This window comes from Biomphalaria glabrata, chromosome 6, assembly GCF_947242115.1.
Source record: "Biomphalaria glabrata chromosome 6, xgBioGlab47.1, whole genome shotgun sequence".
Lineage (NCBI taxonomy): Eukaryota > Metazoa > Mollusca > Gastropoda > Planorbidae > Biomphalaria > Biomphalaria glabrata.
This window is the reverse complement of record NC_074716.1, coordinates 47,466,510-47,485,404: the sequence shown is the minus strand read 5'-3', so window position 1 is coordinate 47,485,404 and position 18,895 is coordinate 47,466,510. Positions and strand designations below refer to the sequence as shown.

General features: G+C 38.4%; 1 protein-coding gene across 2 annotated transcripts in view; it reads left to right on the top strand.

Moving 5' to 3' along the window:
• The window catches only part of LOC106077796 (uncharacterized), a 174,625-nt gene that overhangs the window by 2,277 nt on the left and 153,453 nt on the right, over window positions 1–18,895 (top strand). For both annotated transcript variants that reach the window (XR_008778308.1, XM_056031546.1), the window contains exon 2: window positions 7,427–7,856. Coding sequence is in view for 1 of the 2 variants with exons in the window: in XM_056031546.1 (XP_055887521.1) it covers window positions 7,739–7,856 (118 nt within the window). In the remaining variant the exon portion in view is untranslated. The remainder of the gene's footprint in view (window positions 1–7,426; window positions 7,857–18,895) is intronic.

Below are 18,895 nucleotides of genomic sequence, written 5' to 3'. Positions count from 1 at the left end.
TTGTTCCGCCTTCGCGGAACACTGGGGTTCCGCGGAACACAGCTTGGAAAACACTGATGTGCACTATTGGGAGGTGGAGTCACTGACAGGCCTTGCTTCCCCAGACGCTTGGCACCCTCGGTACGCCACTAATTAAGAGTACAAAGACATGTTACTGATGTTAGTGGCCTCATAGTGAATAAAGGTAAAGAGGCCCCAAAAGCCTCTTTTGAAAGTTTATATCATTACATGAGTCGATAAAAACATTAATCAATTAATTAATTAAATAGTGGTTATTAATTAATTTTGTTTGATATCGAAAAAGGAAATAAAAATTGCAGTGTTGAGATATATGGTAACAAGTGTAGTAGTTTCCCCTTTACCATTTTTTTTTTTAAAGAATTTTGCGTCTTTAGATTTTGCGTATCTATTGAACTTATAAGAAAAACAAATGAAAAAAAAATATTATGCAAGAAATCTATAACTATAATAAGTTATATACATTATTTGGGGAAAAGTTAATTAACTATCTATAACTTTAATGGCCACAAATTATATATGTAATTTTTAGAAGTAGAGCATGCAAGATATGGTTTTAAAAAATAAAATTGCCTGATGTCAGAGCATTTTAAAAATTTGAGTCGGATGTTGCTATATATAGGCCTAGATTTAGCTATCCATCATATATATTTATAGTTAATGTAATCTCCCCTTTGTAAATGCAGTTGCAGTTGCCTTAGAGTGAATGTGCATTTTGATCTATCAAAATATGACACGCAACATTTTTTTAGGACTTCTATTTAGGAAATATTTAAAAAAAAATAAATCATTATTTTGTTGAAGTAAAAAAAAAAAAGATCAATTACCTAAATGAAAGTCGCCCATTGAAGTGTAACAGAGCGTGACTAAAAGGTTTAAGTAAGCCTTTCATTTGTATCAATGGTTATTAAATGTGGGAAAATCTGGCCACGTCTGCAATGAAAGAAAAAAAATTCTTGCAGGTGTTATATTTTTTTTTTATTAGAAATAGATAGCTCTAAAAATATTAAAAGAATAACATTTATTCATAACAACATTGTCGATTATCACTAAGGAGGAGCCGTAACTCCTTTCCCTTTTTAATGTTGTTTTTCGTTTAATCATATTCGTTCTGGTTAATTTAATAAAATTGATAGATTGATAGGAATTCACAAAATCGGTGGCAGATATGCGGATGTCAAATTGAGACCTACAGTTCGGGAAACAAATATCTCCAATCACATTGTACCTATAAGTATAGAGTCGTCTGCTACAAATACGGCAGGATGGATGTTGCCTCAGCTGAAGGAAATAGTCCACAACAGAGTCCGATGGCAAAGTGCTGTTGCGGCCCTATGCTCCACGGGAAATCAAAAGGAATAAGTCAAAATAAGTCAATATAAGTCAAAGTCAAAATAAGTCAAAGTCCAAATAAGTCCAAATAAGTCAAAGTCAAAATAAGTCAAAGTCAAAATAAGTCAAAGTCAAAATAAGTCTAAGTCAAAATAAGACCAAATAAGTCAAAGTCAAAATAAGTCAAAACAAGTCAAAATCAAAATAAGTCAAAGTCAAAATAAGTCAATGACGAGAAATAGTTTGATTTCAAATTTGGCTTCATCTAATACAATTTGTGGTTGAGTGGGAGAGTCCAAAGACTAATGCAGAGTGTAGCCATGTGGCAGTCCCAGGTAAGACCTACATATTTTACCACAATCAGCTCAGGCATAACCGTTGTCCAACGGTGGTCAATTTAGATTCTCTTTTCGCCGTCTACGTCCGTCCTCAGTAGTGGATTTGCTTTTGGTCTCTAATGTGGCGCCAACTTGCTTCAGATTTATAAGTCAGAAGACCGTCTGTCGTGAAGCCCCCCCCCCCCTTTTTTTTCCCGTTATACACAACAAATTCCCGCGTAGTTTAGGTCATATTTTATGAAAACATCGATTTCACCCAATTCTCTCAGATTTAGCTCGGAATGAAATAAAAATAGAATCGGTAGAATTGTAGGCGTCTTTAAAACGATGTCTGAGATGTTTCGAGCTTTAATAATAAAAGTCGTAGACCCAGGGGAAGTGAAACCCAGGAGAAGTGAAACCCAGGGGAAGTGCAACCCAGGGGAAGTAAGACCCAGGGGAAGTGCAACCCAGGGGAAGTGAGACCCAGGAGAAGTGAAACCCAGGGGAAGTGAAACCCAGGGGAAGTAAGACCCAGGGGAAGTGCAACCCAGGGGAAGTGAGACCCAGGGGAAGTGAAACCCAGGGGAAGTGAAACCCAGGCGAAGTGAAACCCAGGGGAAGTAAGACCCAGGGGAAGTGAAACCCAGAGAAGTGAGACCCAGGGGATGTGAGACCTGTAAAAACATCTCCACGCAAGCGACATGATGTACAGCGGGAACTGAGTGCCACGCCGGGTCGTTCGTGTTTGCTGCGGCCGATCATCAGTTAATGTCGCAAAGCTGCTGTTGCGACTGGCAAGGCCGGTGACGATTGCCGTGTTCTGGGTGTAAACAATGACTTGACACGACTTGACATGACAGAACCTTGTACCAGGAACGTGAATAGATCTTTCTTCTGTCATTACGTCATTAAAATAGCTGCTGTCACAGGAGGCACACAAATTAATGATGCGAATAAATGAAAAGGCAAATTTAAGATTACCAAGTCAACCAAAGATTACCAAAGTCGTCCAAAGATTACCAAAGACTTCCAAAGATTACCAAAGACTTCCAAAGATTACCAAAATCCTCCAAAGATTATCATAGACGCCCAAGGATATCAAAGAGCTCCAAAGAATATCAAAGTCGACCAAAGATTATCAACAGATGTCCAAAGATTATCAACAGATGTCCAAAGATTATCAACAGATGTCCAAAGATTATCAACAGATGTCCAAAGATTATTAAAGAGCTTTAAAAAATATCAATAGATTATGAAAGTCATCAAAAAATGATCGAAGATATGTTCAAAGATTATCAAAGAGAAAATAAAACCGCCAAAAGACTTTTAAATATTACACCGAAATACTGCTTTATCGTCCCCCCCCCCTAGGGTGCGGCTTCTAGGGCAGTTACCCCACTCGACACCCCATAAGGCCGCCTCTGATGAGCAAACACTGAAAAAATTCCTCCCTACCCGGAAGAAATGAAGAAAATTAGAACAGAATAAACGAGAAATGGACGAGAATAAACGAGAAATGTACGAGAATAAACGAGAAATGTACGAGAATAAACGAGAAATGTACGAGAATAAACGAGAAATGGACGAGAATAAACGAGAAATAGACGAGAATAAACGAGAAATGGACGAGAATAAACGAGAAATAGACGAGAATAAACGAGATATAGACGAGAATAAACGAGAAATGGACGAGAATAAACGAGAAATGGACAAGAATAAACGAGAAATGGACGAGAATAAACGAGAAATTGACAAGAATAAACGAGAAATGGACGTGAATAAACGAGAAATGGACGAGAACTAACGAGAAATTTACGAGAATAAACAAGAAATGGACCCGCTCTCAACCTAATGTCACGAAAAGCGATGCCTAAGTCAAGGTCGTTGTGCTGGTCGCGTGTCACTCTCGTTATCATTTTCTTCACCGCCCAGAATTGAAAAACGAGCAAGATATAAAAAAAATACTTAAAAAAAAAAACAAAGCTTATGTAAGTGGAAAGAATCATATAGCCAAATTTCTCAATACTGTAAGATTTATTTTCCCCATTTTCTATCTCAAACAAAAAGACATTTGCCAATAGTTAATTAATTGGTTGGTTAATTTTTTTTTATTGTTTCGTGTGTTGTTAGGAGCAGTGAATAACTGTGCAAAGTTCCAACTTGATCCGAGAATGGGAAGTGGGAGAAATACCACACCTAGAGACATTTAGAGTTAAATATTACATCGTCTGCTTAATAGATAGATTTTGGCGGGAAAATTTAACACGTGCGTTCTTGGCCTAAAGTGGAAATAAAAGAAGTAAAGGCAGTTGATCCTTGCACAAGTTCCCTAACATCGTCAACAGTGGCATAGCTAGGGGGGAGGAGGGGGTAGAATTTAAAAATTACCCAAATGAGTGTTTTTTTTTACGTTAAATATTACGCAAAATGCAGGGGCCCCCAAAGAGTTCAATCCCCACGGGCCCCCAAATGATGGCATAATAATTCCTAGCTACGCCCCTGATCGTAAACTTATCTACCTCTTTTGAAGTCTAGTTAGTAAATTGTACTTACAAATTGATTTGAAAATAGTTTTACAGTGCATTGTTTGGTTTTCGTATTTTTTTTTTCATAGGAGATTTTGATACCACAGTAATTTTCTCTTTGTTCCGGAAGTTGTCACACTGGATATATCAGAACGTAATCTAATTATAGATTTGGCTCCATTTATGAAAATCGCTCATACATTTATGTATCATCCGTGAACATCGTGCGTACACCTTTATTTGAAGTAATTTCAAAATATTGTTTTAAATATAGGACATGTAAAAATAAAGAATAAAAAGTTGTCTTTCTTCCTTTTTCTCTGATTCTGATTTAACCATTGAAAATGTGGTGTAAATAAACAAAGGGAAATAACTTGCTCTGGGAATAAAAATGGAAAAGTTAATACCTTCATAAATCATGCATATCTTTTGTCAAGGCCAGTGTGCAGTTAACGCCCCTTGAAGGCGCAATGGCGTTCACTTCGAGAGTTGAAAATATTTTTTTTTTAAACTTATGTAGATCTCCCATGGGGCCCTTAAAGGTGGAGAAATATAATGAAAGCTTAGAGACAAAGTCTATCCGCAAAAATTGAAGGATTTTTCTGACCGTGCTGTGCTAGTTAAAAATGCTCTGTGCTACCTTGTAATGTCCAAACACTTTAAAAGTTGAAGTGAATTGAAACGTTGCAGAATTCTCCTTGTTTTGTTCGAAATGTTTGTTTAATAGGAATTATAAGAAGAGGCGTTACGGTATAGAGGCAAAGGGGCCGGGCGGTATTCTCTTGGAGTTGGTGGAACTCTTATCTCTCTTCAAGCAGTTTAAACACATTCGATTCAAACACTATATACCTTGCGTCTAAAGACAGACAGACGGATAGACGAACGGACGGATGGACGGATCGAAAGACTGACTGACTGACAGACAGAAAGATAGATAGATAGACAGACAGACAGACAGAAAGATAGATAGATAGATAGATAGATAGATAGATAGATAGATAGATAGATAGATAGATAGATAGACAGATATATATATATATATATATATATATATATATATATATATAGATAGATAGATAGATAGATAGATAGATAGATAGATATAGATAGATAGATAGATAGATAGATAGATAGATAGATAGATAGATAGATAGATAGATAGATAGATAGATAGATAGATAGACAGGCAGAGAGAGAGAGAGAGAGAGAGAGAAGAAGAAGAAGAGAATTTTATTTTTTCGAGTCTAAAGGTTAAGATGGCTACGCAATGACAACCAAAGTCCCCTTTCCATACTCCTCAGAGTCGCCGCCACTGTTAGTGAGCATGCGTACATTTGTGGAAACCAAATTCGCTGTCAGGGGCGTGTCTCGTCCAAAATAGATGAGGAACATTTGTCAAAGCTTTCCATTCTGCTTTAATCCCCCTTTTATCTGGCGTTCAAACAAAGGGAGAGAACAGGTTGTGATGTTTGCGTATTACGTTGTACACGCGTTTACAATCAACAATGTGACACGTCACGTGACAACGTAGACAAGTGTGGGAAAAGGTGGATGTTCATATTGTCATAGTCTAGTCCAGTGTTTCCCAAACTGTGTTCCGCGGAACCCTAGTGTTCCGAGAGGCTTGAATAGGTGTGCCACGAACTACTGGAATAATTAACTAGTAGGCCACCACGTCAATTAATCCCTCTTTTAAAAAAAAAAAGCAAAGTGTTCCGCTAAATAATCAGAATGTGCGAAGTGTTCCGTGAAGGAAAAAGTTTGGGAACCACTGGTCTACACTGTTCTCCGCTGTGCGAAATGGTTGCCCCATGTGCGACGTTTCGCGAGACGCGTCGTCGAGGCGTCACGAGTTGGAATACCGAAGGTGGCAATGTATTCTTTCAAGCGGTTACAATAGAGTCAGTGCTGCCCGAACTAATTCAATCTGCGGGCCATTTTAATCTCCGACACTCGTGTCGCGGGCCACATGACCGAAAATCAAATGAAATTGACCTGAAATAAATTTATTGTAAACTTGTACTTTAATTAATAGGATTTTGCAAGTTTATTTTTAGGCGTCGAAAACTGACTTCATTTGTCTGGCTAAAATGTGAGCAACATTGTAGATAGCTTTCCCAACGACTCATTTTCTTGTCTTTTTTTTTTTTTTTGGTAAATATTCCCAACGTACCTCCAACCTCTAGGCGTAGATAAATAATCTTTTAATCGCGGCCCAAACCAAGAATATCGTCATATTTGTTTGGCTATCTGTTTATATGTTGTTGTTTAAAACAAATCTGTTGGCTTATGACCATGTTTCACCGAAAGGTGAAGATCCGTTCGCTTTTTCTGTTAGATTCTACATTCAGAGTTTACTGTTAGTTTCTTTGGCTCTCCCGTTTCACAAGCCTACAAATGTTCAATGAAACCATGTTATTATATTAAGTTATAAGTGTTTAATTTAATGATTTACACCTACGATTTTAAAAGTTAGGAGTCCACTGCTACCGCATAGGTTGCAGTGACCTTAGGCCGGCCCTCGTGTCATGTGGTTATCACAAAGACCAACAGCCTTTACTTTTTTTCCCGACCAGTGTCAGGGACCTATTATAGTTGTTTCGACTGTGGAACTCCTAAAATTTCCTTATCAAATCCCAGTCTTCACCGAGACTTGAACTCGATGACAAGCCTCCGCTCGGAAGCTAAGCGCTTTACCAATGAACCGCCAAGTCACCCGACCACTTATTGTACTGACGTAAAATAATTTAACTCCCAGATGGCAGCATGGTAGAGCACTAAGGACTGAATCCAGAAATATATAACTCTTCCCCTTCTCTGTGGATAGAATAAGTTTGTTATTAGTGAAAATAAAATGCTGCCTATCACTATGATGGTTACATAATCATCATTTACGCATAATCATGTTTTAAGCATAATCATCTTTTAAGTCTTTGTCAATTGAATCCTAACTCTCCCACCAATTTTCTTTGATCAGTTAGAAATGTACATATATTGAGAAACTCTTCTTTTTCAAAAAATAAAGCATCAATATCAACAACTGTTTCCCCCATAATCTCGTCATTGCACACGTGACCTCACTTCCGGAACGGATTCACGACAAGATAAAACATAATCTGAAGCTGATGTTTGTGATTTTACAAGCATTTTGAATACCTGCATACTAGATAATCTTCCTGAGCTATTCTGTGCTAATGCTTAATGTTGTAAACCTATTTTGTTGTGATTTAGATCCCGACCTTATAGACATGCTTCATCCGGGTGACAATCGATAACACCGGCGTATAAACAAAATAAACAAATTGCAAGATGCCATCAACATTTCGTTACAGAGAAAATATCTCGTGGCCATCGCGCCATTCTGGAGGAAGTGACGTCACCGATTCGGCGGATGTATGCTCGTTAAATTCCGCGCTGGTTCGTTTTGATGTTCTGCTGAAATATAACCCCGAAAAGAGCGTAGGCGATGGATAACATATCACATGCTGGAGGTAACCAACTGGTTAAAGATCTAGGATAGAACATTTTGTTTTGTTTGAAAACATGAAGCATCGTTTGCTGGAACATTCGGATAATTTTAGAAGCATCGGGAATTTCCTTTTATTTGGAGTACTTCTGGCAAACATCGGATTAACCTGGCAATACCATGAACTCAATGTTGGTAAGTACTTCATTTAAATTTTAAATTTTGTGAGTGTATGAGTGTGTTGGTGTGCGTGAACAGTCTGTGTCTCCGACTATCTGCTAACTTTTGGTTGTTCATTTAGATGAAGTCTTAACCCTATCTCCCATACGTTCAAATAAGAAACCTTTTTTTTTTTTATTTTGTGTCAAAATTTTAGCCAAAATTTTAATTTACTGAAGAGTTTCACGATTACTTCGACAAAAACAAAACAAAAAAACAAAAAAAAACAATGGAATAGTGGCGGAGAGAGGAGAGTGAGAGAGGGGGAGGGGGTGGCAATAAAAATTAAACTTTACGTCAAATAGTATGTTTTATGCAAAAGAATTAAAAATAAAGAACGAAAGACAGACAGACAGTTGAACAGAGTAATGTACAGACAGACACACTGAAAGAGAAAAGAAAGAGAAAGAAAGAGGGGGGGGGGCAAACAGGAGGAGTATGCACCAAGGATATTATTAAAATGGGAGGGGGTGGAAAAATTGGATAAATGCAGCTCAGAGGAATGTTTCTGTTTTAATCTGGTCTTGTTATAGTTTTTTTTTAAAATGCTTATAATAGAAAACTGAAACAGGAACACATATTGTATGTATCTTCTGCTAGGGGAAAAAAAGTGTGACTGTTTACAATTGAATTTTAACAGATTGAATTGAGCATTGAGAAATTAAACTTTTACCTACGACCGTGTGACCATTAAGTCCTGTTCTGTCCCAATACGGTGATAGATATTTCTTAGACAAAGTAGCCTCATAGGTAGAGCTGCTTATTGGTTCCCTTACTTAATTAGTAATTCCATGACTTCCCCTCCCTACCCAAAATGTAAAAAAAAAATTTAATTTAAAAGTAAGAGATTTTGTGACGTATACATTATAGGATTCTTAGACAGCACAAAGACCTCAACGACTCTCCACTCTTGAAGTTCATTTCTTAACTGTATCGTCTGCTATATTTGCTGTGCATGTTTTAAGCCTATATATCTACTCGTTATAGTCAAGACACTTCGAACTATAGATCTACTTGTTATAGTCAAGACACTTCGAACTACTAAAGAGGTACACCAGTAGCTAATGTATATTTTACAGCACCGCGTGACACCGATCGGAACGACGCCTCGGGAGGAGCGAACAGCCTTCTCTTCGTTTCCTACTTATGACTTTACCGATTCCATTTCTTGGAATACTTTTAATGGAATAACTAAACAACTCGTAACGATTACCAGATACAATATGTTTGTACAGAGTTATCGCTGATGTGCGCGATTTCGGTTACATAATCGATTTCATCATTTGCAGACGCAACGGTTTTGAGTATCGATTCCGATGTGGTAATCGGTTTTTGTATATCGAAATGAGCTCGCTGGTAAAGAAGGAAATACATTTTATTTCTTTTTTTTTCCTTCTAATGGGGACGTACAACTGACCCATCTTCATTAAAATTCCTCTGTCCAATTTAACTATGTCCAAGCTGCTCTGTCCACCAAATGAATTGTAAACAGCAGTTGTTGTTATTTTCTGTGTTGTTTTTTTTTTTTTTTGTACTCGTGTGTGTCGCGTGATGTCTTCTAATCGCGTGCATTATTCATCGTGCCCGGACAGCGCCATAGTCAGGGGGCAAAGCGTTTTATGCAGGAAGTAGCCCCCGGGGAACACTGCAAACATAGTCAGCTAGATGGACGCTCACATTCCAATACTAATAATGATAGAAAATGGTATGGACAGTACATTGTAAGCTGATAGCTGACAATGATGTTTGTGGGTTGTTTTAAACCAGAGACTAGACATAGAAAAGCATCGATTACAGGATATTTTTTACAATATAAAATGTGTGCCTCCTGTACCGGAATTACTCGATTAGATGCAGCCAGCTAAACATAGAATTTACTTTATTTCCTGACACATCTATTGAATGTTTGTTCCCTGACTCATCTATTGTATTTTTTGTCTCCTGACACATGTATTGTATCTTTGTTCCCTAATCATCTATGGCATCTTTGTTCCCTCATCTATTGTATCTTTGTTCCATGACACATCTATTGTATCCTTGTTCCCTGGCACCTCTATCTTTGTTCCCTGACACATCTATTGTATCTTTGTTTTCTGGCACATTTATTGTATTTTTGTTCCCTGACAATCTATTGTGTCTTTATTCCCTGACACATCTATTTGTTCCCTGGTACACCTGTGGTTAAAGCTAGAAAGCATTGGGGTGAATCAGTAGGAAACAAATTAACCCATTTTTATTTTAATTACAGTTTTTTCCAAAGCTAATTTCAACTCACCACTCAGTCTGTCTGTCTGTCTGTGTGGTATCTTGTACATGCCACTTTTCCTTCTCAAATCAAGTCTAAACTTTTCACAACTATTCATTGCCCATAACAAAAGCATATGAATCAATCGAAAAAAAAATCGACCAATTGCTTTATCACATTAATTTATTTCGTTTTAAATAGAGACAGTAATAGCTTAGATGAGATTATCCTTGCTTTAGACATTCAGATCGTCCCCTAAAAATTTGAAACTAACAATAGATAACTATTAAAACTTCTATTTTTATAAGCACTTCGCTGGCACAGTGGCAAGCGTGTAAATTTGACGTGGCCCTCGAGTTCGAATTCAAGTCGAAAATTATTTTTTTTAATTGATTTTTAAAAGCCATCACGGAAGCCTTCTCCCGGATACACCCTCCTCCCCGATCCCCCTGTCCAACTGGTCCACACAAGTGATTGGACCATAGCCCATTGAGAATGCTAAAAGCATGGTATTGTGCTTAATCAAAAACAATTGGTAAAAATATTTCCAATCGCTCAGATTTATTATTGTAAGCCTAGATTCACTCTAGATCTACAACAAATACATTAAATGATTAAATCAAAATAATTGATAAAATTAATCTTATTATAAGCCCAGTTTTTTGTTTGGAAAAGTTTTGTTTTGTTTTTTAATTTTACTTGTTAAAATTCTATTGTTACATTGTCAACAGTGGCGTAGCCAGAGTGGGGGGAGAGGAGGGGGGAGAATTTAAAAATCCCCCCGTACCCCCACTTGATAGGGGCCCCCAAATGAGTGTTGTTTTTTTTTTTACATTTAAAATTAAATATTACGCAAAATGTAGGGGCCCCCAAATGAAGGAAAGTTCCTAGCTACGCCCCTGATTGTCAACACTGATCTTTTAGAGGTGTGTGTTTTTTTAAGTCTCGTGTCAGGCCGCTTTCACTTCTGGCTTACTGTTTATATACATGTTGGACGTGAAGTAAAAAACAACAAACTTTTATCTCTAAGAGATTTGGTTGACGTACCGGGCTGTCAAAGGGCCCAAATAGCTGCCATGTAGACATTCCGTGATAATTTCCTTTTGATTAAACGCCGTGTGCGACCTGACTGTATTGATGTAACACCCGAAAGGGAGTTAAACCCAGACTTTGTCGATAAAGAAGGCCTAAACATTGACCCACTCAAAACCTGTGGGCAGTGGAAACCAATAGCTCGTTGCCACGTTGTACAGACCTGTGACGTACAAAGCGCTAGTCCTATAGGTCTAAACTGCCCACAGGTTGCGACGTTGCAGGTCAGTGTTCAGCCCCATTTATATCGATTGGTCTCGGTTAAACCATTGTCTCATTTTATCATTGTTACGTCCCTTTGTTTCTAATATTTTCATTTCCATGAAACTTTTATAAATAGACTTTTACTATTTCTGCCCTCAGTATCTAACAAATATCACACGGAGTCTAGATTTAAATGCAATTATCATCAGATTAGAAACACATTCTTATTGTTTCATATTCGTATCGGCTTATTCGGACAGAATCCTAAAGTACCGACACAAATCCTATTTATTATACGATTAAATCCGGTTAATCGGACCAGCCGGTTATTAGGTCCAAAACGACGCGGGCACGTTGCCCTGCCTCATCGTGGCGCCCGCGTGGAAACGGCCATTTGAGGAATTGGCTAGGCTAAATGGGTAGCAACACAGGACTCCCGTGGGGATGCCCACGGGTAGACGAGAGTCCACCCATTGCACGGGCGGGGTTGTAATAAAGTCCCCACAAACACGTCACCAATCCATGCGCTGTTCCTCAAAGGGACCGTTACATAAATGGCGGATCCCGCACAGTTAGCTTGGTACATTGAAGGAAAATGGCAGAAGTCCCCGGTGCATTCTCGGCCTTCGGCCGTGTCTCTAGTCCACGTGTCGGGGGCCGAACGCATCGGTCAACAGCAATGCCTTACATAGGCATTGTCTAGGGTCTCTCCCAAACAGAACTGTGTGTTCACACAGGTTTTTTTTTTTTTACTGTTTGGCGTCCAAACAGGTTTTTTTTCAAACTTAGAGCTCGAAGAGCCTTCGGCTCAGCTCTTAGACATCAACAAGGTCCAAAACGATCGCATCCCAGTATGGTTTGATTAACCGGACTCGACTGTATTGGCGCATGATTAAATGCATTACACACGAGCGCCCACATTCCCTGCACAATTAAGAACGTAGATCTGCGAATCGAATAGTTATCGCTTTCTTTCTCTACCTCGTTCTCCTTCAAACATCTTCACACTCCCTTTATCATGCGCTCCCGCCTTAAATTGCGCTTTTTGCGACAATATCCTCCCGATCCACACACCCCCCCCCTCTCCCTCAGCCTAACCTTGAACTTGCTTGGTCTCACTGAAATGTCGGATTACGCGTGGATCAAAGAGGTTTATCTCGAACGGTAAATGTTTTCTTACAATTAAACAAGGACATTTTGTAGAAATGGTAGGGTGTTAAAATTACAAGAGTAAATAAAATTTATTGGTAAGAAGCGTTAGAACAGGGAATGGTTTATATATGTCGTAAAAGATTATCTACAGGAAATGATTCTGATGTCGTAAAGATTGTCTTATCTTATCTCGTGCTCGGCCTTTTTTTTTTAACTTTAACTTTGTTCCTCGTAAATTTGGGATTAGATTTTTTTTTTCCAAGAAATTTAATGAAAAAAGATAATGGCTTATTTAATGAAAGTAACTGGCTATCTGGTCGTTTGGAGGTATATTCCAGGCCTCACAGAGGCACTCCCGTGGCAACGTCTGTTAGAGAGACAAATAGATAGAACATTGGCTCCGGTGGGCTTCCACAGCACGTTTCAGCAAACAAGAGGATAAAATAAAGGCTCCACTAGCCCGTCCCATTCGCCACACCGTTCCTCACAAGGGAGTTATACGCTGTGGTGATTGCTCTCTCACCGTCAGTGGCAGTACTGCATCGGAGCACGTAGAAACATCTCCGGCCTTGCTGGGGGGAGGGGAGAACCAAAGACTGTGTCTCAGTCCTGGCCTCTAGTGAAATCCTTTCCGTAGGTCAAAGGGTCTTAAGTGGGCGTTAAGTTCGACCCTTAATGGAAACTTACTAATCTTGTTATGATGCTAACGGGTTTAAGTCATTCCCGCCACCATTCCCGGCCTCCTGCAGGAAGTTTATGTTAGGGCGTAATAATCCTCTTTTCTTAGGAAACGTTCGAAATCTTGAAAGTCTTAAGTCAATCATCATATCATGATCTTGTCTTGATCTTTCCAGATCTAGCCTAGAACTTGTCTTGAACTTGCCTAGAACTTGTCTTGAACTTGCCTAGAACTTGTCTTGATCTTATCTTAATTTTGCCTAGAACTTGTCTTGATTTTGATCTTGTCTTGAACATGCCTAGAAATTGTCTAGATCTTGACCTTTCCTAGAACTTGGCTTGATCTTGATCTTGATCTTGCCTAGAACTTGACTTGATCTTGTCTTGATCTTGTCTTGATCTTGTCTTGATATTGTCTTGAACTTGCCTAGAACTTGTCTTGAACTTGCCTAGAACTTGTCTTGATCTTGTCTTGATCTTGTCTTGATATTTCGTTTTTCTTTGGTTTCGTCATAATTTATGAGGACATCAAAAACAACGTTTCAGTGTTTTACAGAAATGGCGGCCGCCGCGCGTTTCCAAAACAAACAAACAATGTGTTAACATAAAAACTCTGGAAGAAAGGGGCGGGGCTTTATGAGGTCAACCTAACTTCCTGGTTCACTTGTATTAATAACAGAAAAGAAACAACAATGTTTTTCAATAGTGTGACAGTGTCCTTCCCATTTGTAAATTCTACGTCACCACTGTAAATCACTTTCCTGACCTGGAATCTAAAATGTGAGAAATAGACCATATAGATCTCTTTGTGTAACGTAGAATAGACATCGCTGTCAAAAGTAGCTCCAGAGAATAGACCATATAGATCTTATTGAGTAGTGTAGAATAGACATCACTGCCAGAAGTAGCTCCAGAGAATAGACCATATAGATCTTATAGAGTAGTGTAGAATAGACATCATTGCCAGAAGTAGCTCCAGAGAATAGACCATATAGATCTTATTGAGTAGTGTAGAAAAGACATCACTGCCAGAAGTAGCTCCAGAGAATAGACCATATATATCTCTTTCTGTAATGTAGAAAAGACATCACTGCCAGAAGTAGCTCCAGAGAATAGACCATATAGATCTCTTTCTGTAATGTAGAAAAGACATCACTGCCAGAAGTAGCTCCAGAGAATAGACCATATAGATCTTATTGAGTAGTGTAGAAAAGACATCACTGCCAGAAGTAGCTCCAGAGAATAGACCATATAGATCTTATTGAGTAGTGTAGAATAGACATCACTGCCAGAAGTAGCTCCAGAGAATAGACCATATAGATCTTATTGAGTAGTGTAGAATAGACATCACTGCCAGAAGTAGCTCCAGAGAATAGACCATATAGATCTCTTTCTGTAATGTAGAAAAGACATCACTGCCAGAAGTAGCTCCAGAGAATAGACCATATAGATCTTATTGAGTAGTGTAGAATAGACATCACTGCCAGAAGTGGCTCCAGAGAATAGACCATATAGATCTTATTGAGTAGTGTAGAATAGACATAACTGCCAGAAGTGGCTCTATCTCTGCTTAGTCCACCGCTAACGCCACAGGTCTGGGGCGCCCTCAAATGTCGTGATCAAAATGCTAATGTGACATTTCTCGAAGAAATTGAGTGAACTTGTGGAAGTGGGGGGGGGGGGGAGGACTTCCAGAATTTCAAACGTAAACATCCAAGTCTGAAACAAGCGTGTTCAATCAAATGTGTCATTTGAAAAGTGTGTAGTGTGTGAGGGGGGAGCGGAGAGAAAGTGTGTTTATAAAGAATGAAAGATTGAAAGACAGAACGTGCTTGTGTGTGTCTGTGAGAGAAAGAAAGAAGGAAAGAGAGGGCGAGAGAGTTTGGGTGTCTAAGAGAAAGAGAGAAAGAAAGAAAGAGAGAAGGAGTGTGTGTGTGTGAGAGAGAAAGAGAACGAGAGAGCGAAGAATAAAACTAAGAAGATCCAATATATTCTTCTCCCTCTAAAAGACGAGATCGCTTATATGCCGAAATTAAAACAAAACTTTCTTGCCTAGTACCACCGGAGCATGAACGGGTTGCTTGAATCAGCCTTGACTTAACAGAGTTTAATTCTCTAGTCTAATCAACATGCTCAATTAGACACGTGCATCCATGAATTTATTTATTTTGAATGAATGTCTGTAATTGTCTTTAATTCCATTTTAATAAGAAAAGTTCCCCTTTCAGACCTCACGATCCATGGGCCGGATAATGTTAAGGTCATCTGTTTCTATGGTCAGCGGTTAACGAGCAGGTTGTCATGTGGCCAGCACAACGTCCAACGACTGCCTTTACTTTCCCCGACTTAAGTCAGGTACCCATTAGGTAACCATTGGAGTAGGGTGGCCCTAAAAATACCGATTTTCAAAATCCCAGTCTTCACCAAGATTCGAACCCAGGACCCCAGCGCTTAACCACTCAGTCACTGCGCCGCTTAATTTCATTGTAATAATACTTTTAAATACCAAGAAACAAATAGCTCTAATAGGGGAGTTAATTGAGGCATAAGGTTAATTCACGTTTTTTACAAGCGCAATAAAGAAGAGAGAAAACAGGGGAAAGAACATGTAATGTCATCGATCGAGAAAATGCAAATACCCCATTCATTTTTTTCTTTCCGGAATCATTTTGATCTTTGACCCGCCCTCTACCCGCCCCTCCACGGAGTGACAACACCTAAAAGTGACACGTCACTAAGATCAAACACTCCCCCCCCCCCCCCCCCCCCCATTTCTAATCGTCATTTGACATCTAATGACCCGGCATACAAAAAAGCTGATTAAGTGTGGCGCAGCGCCAGGGAGAAAGTATTTCTTTTGATCCGTTGGGCGCCCCCCATTTTCCTTGGGTCACACGATGCGCGCGCAGCCCTTTTCATTGAAGGGCCCTACACTGTGACAATTTATTTATTTTTTACCTCAGCGCCGCCCCCGACTTTTCCCTTCAACGATCTGAGCCATTTTTTCTGGGTGTCTTGTTTTATTCTAGTGCTAACAGTGTGTGTGTGTGTGTCACTGTGGGTGTGCGTGAAAGCGTACCTTTCTCTGTGTGTGTATGTGTAAGGTGAATGAGTGTAATGTGGGCTAAGTTTAATGACGCAATATCAAAGGGAACAGTTGCCGTCTCCATGGCAACCACTGAAAAAAAATGTCTCATTATTTCTGACAAAGAAACAAAATTAACTATTTCCACATTCTAATGTATCAATTAGATTTAAGAATGAAATTTTGATGGAGCGTTCATACTGACGTATTTGATATTTAATACTGGAAAGAGACCAAGAAATTAAAAATGTAAAATAATTGTCACCTTTTTTTTTTTACAATGATGAGTGTTGACAACTAAAAAAAATATTGATGCAATTGAAAAAGAATACATATACTGGTGTTTTTTTTTTTCTTCTTATTCTGCTCGGATCAATAAAGAATTCTTAGACTTAGTAAAATAGTGGATTATGTTACAATGCAGTTGTGTGGTAAATACTTTTTCTCTTTGTAAGAAGTGAAATCTGATGACCCGATATCCAACTGTATTCCGGAGATCCTTGTTCTTCTTGAATGTAATGAAGAATGTTGTTTGTCAGAGATCAATGGGGAGCGAGTTCCAAGCCTTTGGTCATTAACTGAAAAAGACCACAAAAAAAGTAACTTTTGAGGGAGAAACGTGGCACGATTAGAAGCGATGTGTCAGTGGAGCGCAGGACTCTCTGAGGGACATAGACCTATAGATATTATGAAGTGTTCATGTCACTTAGATACATGGGCATTTTTGTTTTTGTAGGTGCCCTGATCTCAAGTATGTAATAGATTCTTGCATTCATAGGAAGCCATAGGTGTGTACACAAGACAGAAGTATCAGAATCGCGACATATTTTCGAGCAGCATTGTTTCTGAATTTGCTGTAACAAGAGCCACTAATCATTTACCAATTCCGTCTGTTTTATGTTCCATTATGAATTTCATACATGCAATTATTATTTCAATTTTAAAAATCTAATAAATCTTCATATCATTATTGCAACTATTCTAATGCAGTATCATGTAACATTCCACCAAATGAATGACCTCTTTTAGAGGCCATGAATGATGACAATTTAATCAAACCGGTTAGGTCAAGCCCTCATTAAACCACATCTTATTAACAATCAGTTAATTAACTACCTATGTGTTGACCTTTTGTGGGCCGCCTCAGAGTTTGTGTTTACACAAACTCTCTATTTTTTTTTCACAATATTGATTAATGTTATGCTATTTCTAAATTGTAACTAAATATCTAAATGTATAACTAAAATCTATATATCACCAAAACTGGTCAGCTTTGGACAAGACGGCCTTGCTTGCATGGTTGGCTGCAGAGCCTAGGAGAAGAGAATTCAAATCTATGCTGCATTGCGGCTATGCCCAAACATGGGAAAGGCTTCAAGAGTCAACCTTGAAAAAAAAAAATCATGAGCCTTTGGCACTTAGACATCTTGCAGTCCACAGTGCTGTCAAAACTGTATCGGGTAGTTGCGGTGTCATTGGACACATCAGATGCTTGGAGAAGGCGGACATCTTTCTGACCATAGTTAATGCCCAGGCTTTCATATCATTTCTGTGAGATTATCCATAGTCGCTACTCGACCGAAGTAGGCCATATATCTATGGATCTACATAAGTATTAAGAGTCTGGTAAAATGATTTCCAAACATTGTGTTTATCATAAGTTGTATGAACTAGAAAAACTTTAAATCTACAGAAGTCGACACACTATTAGAGCTTTTTCACGTTAAACTAAACAATGTCAAGGTCGCTAAATTGAACTTCAGTTGCCAACTAAGTAATTTCTAATTTTAACAGCATCTCTGTGTATTTGGAGATGTCTGCGGATCAAATCTTCTTTAATTACCTCTTGTAAGTTGACTATTTGTATTGAAATAGGTTTTCAAGCCATTGATTAAAGGTCTAATGAGTCTAATGTCATTTTCGTATTAAAATTATTTTATGCAATAAATGGAAGAGCTTAGAGTATTTGATTCTGCCGTGCTAAGAGGTGGTCAAAAATTGTACGCCTACTTTATTTACACATTGTGTACAGTTTTATCCTACTGTGTATAAAAATCTCCAATAAACTCCTAATGATTGTAGATTTCCAGTCAAATTTTCACTTTTATTGATCTCCAGTTTATTTTTTTTTCAAGCAAATGATAATGCTGGAGTCCTGATGACTTTTAGAAATTGCAGTCATTGTAGACAACTGAATCAAGACAGCAATTAGACTTAGACTGGACAATCCGGGGGCTGGGGGCGGGCATTTCCCTTGGGGCTAAATTTAAATTAAAGTGAATCACGAATAGTTTTCTCTCTTTGATTTGTTACTTGAGGCTTTTTGTTTGATCCTACCAATGGTTGTTAGTGAAGTTTTTAGTTGTACTATAGTTGTTTATTTATGACTTGTTTTTGAATTAGTTGTTTTTGTTGTTGATTTTTTAGTCGTCTGTTGTTTTTTTTTAAATCTTTTTCTTTTCAGCTGTTTTAATAATTTTTTAAAGTTTTTTTCTTTTCCGCTCGCTTCTCCCCCCCCCCCCAACTGTTTCCTTTTCAGTTTCTTCTTTAGTTCGTTCG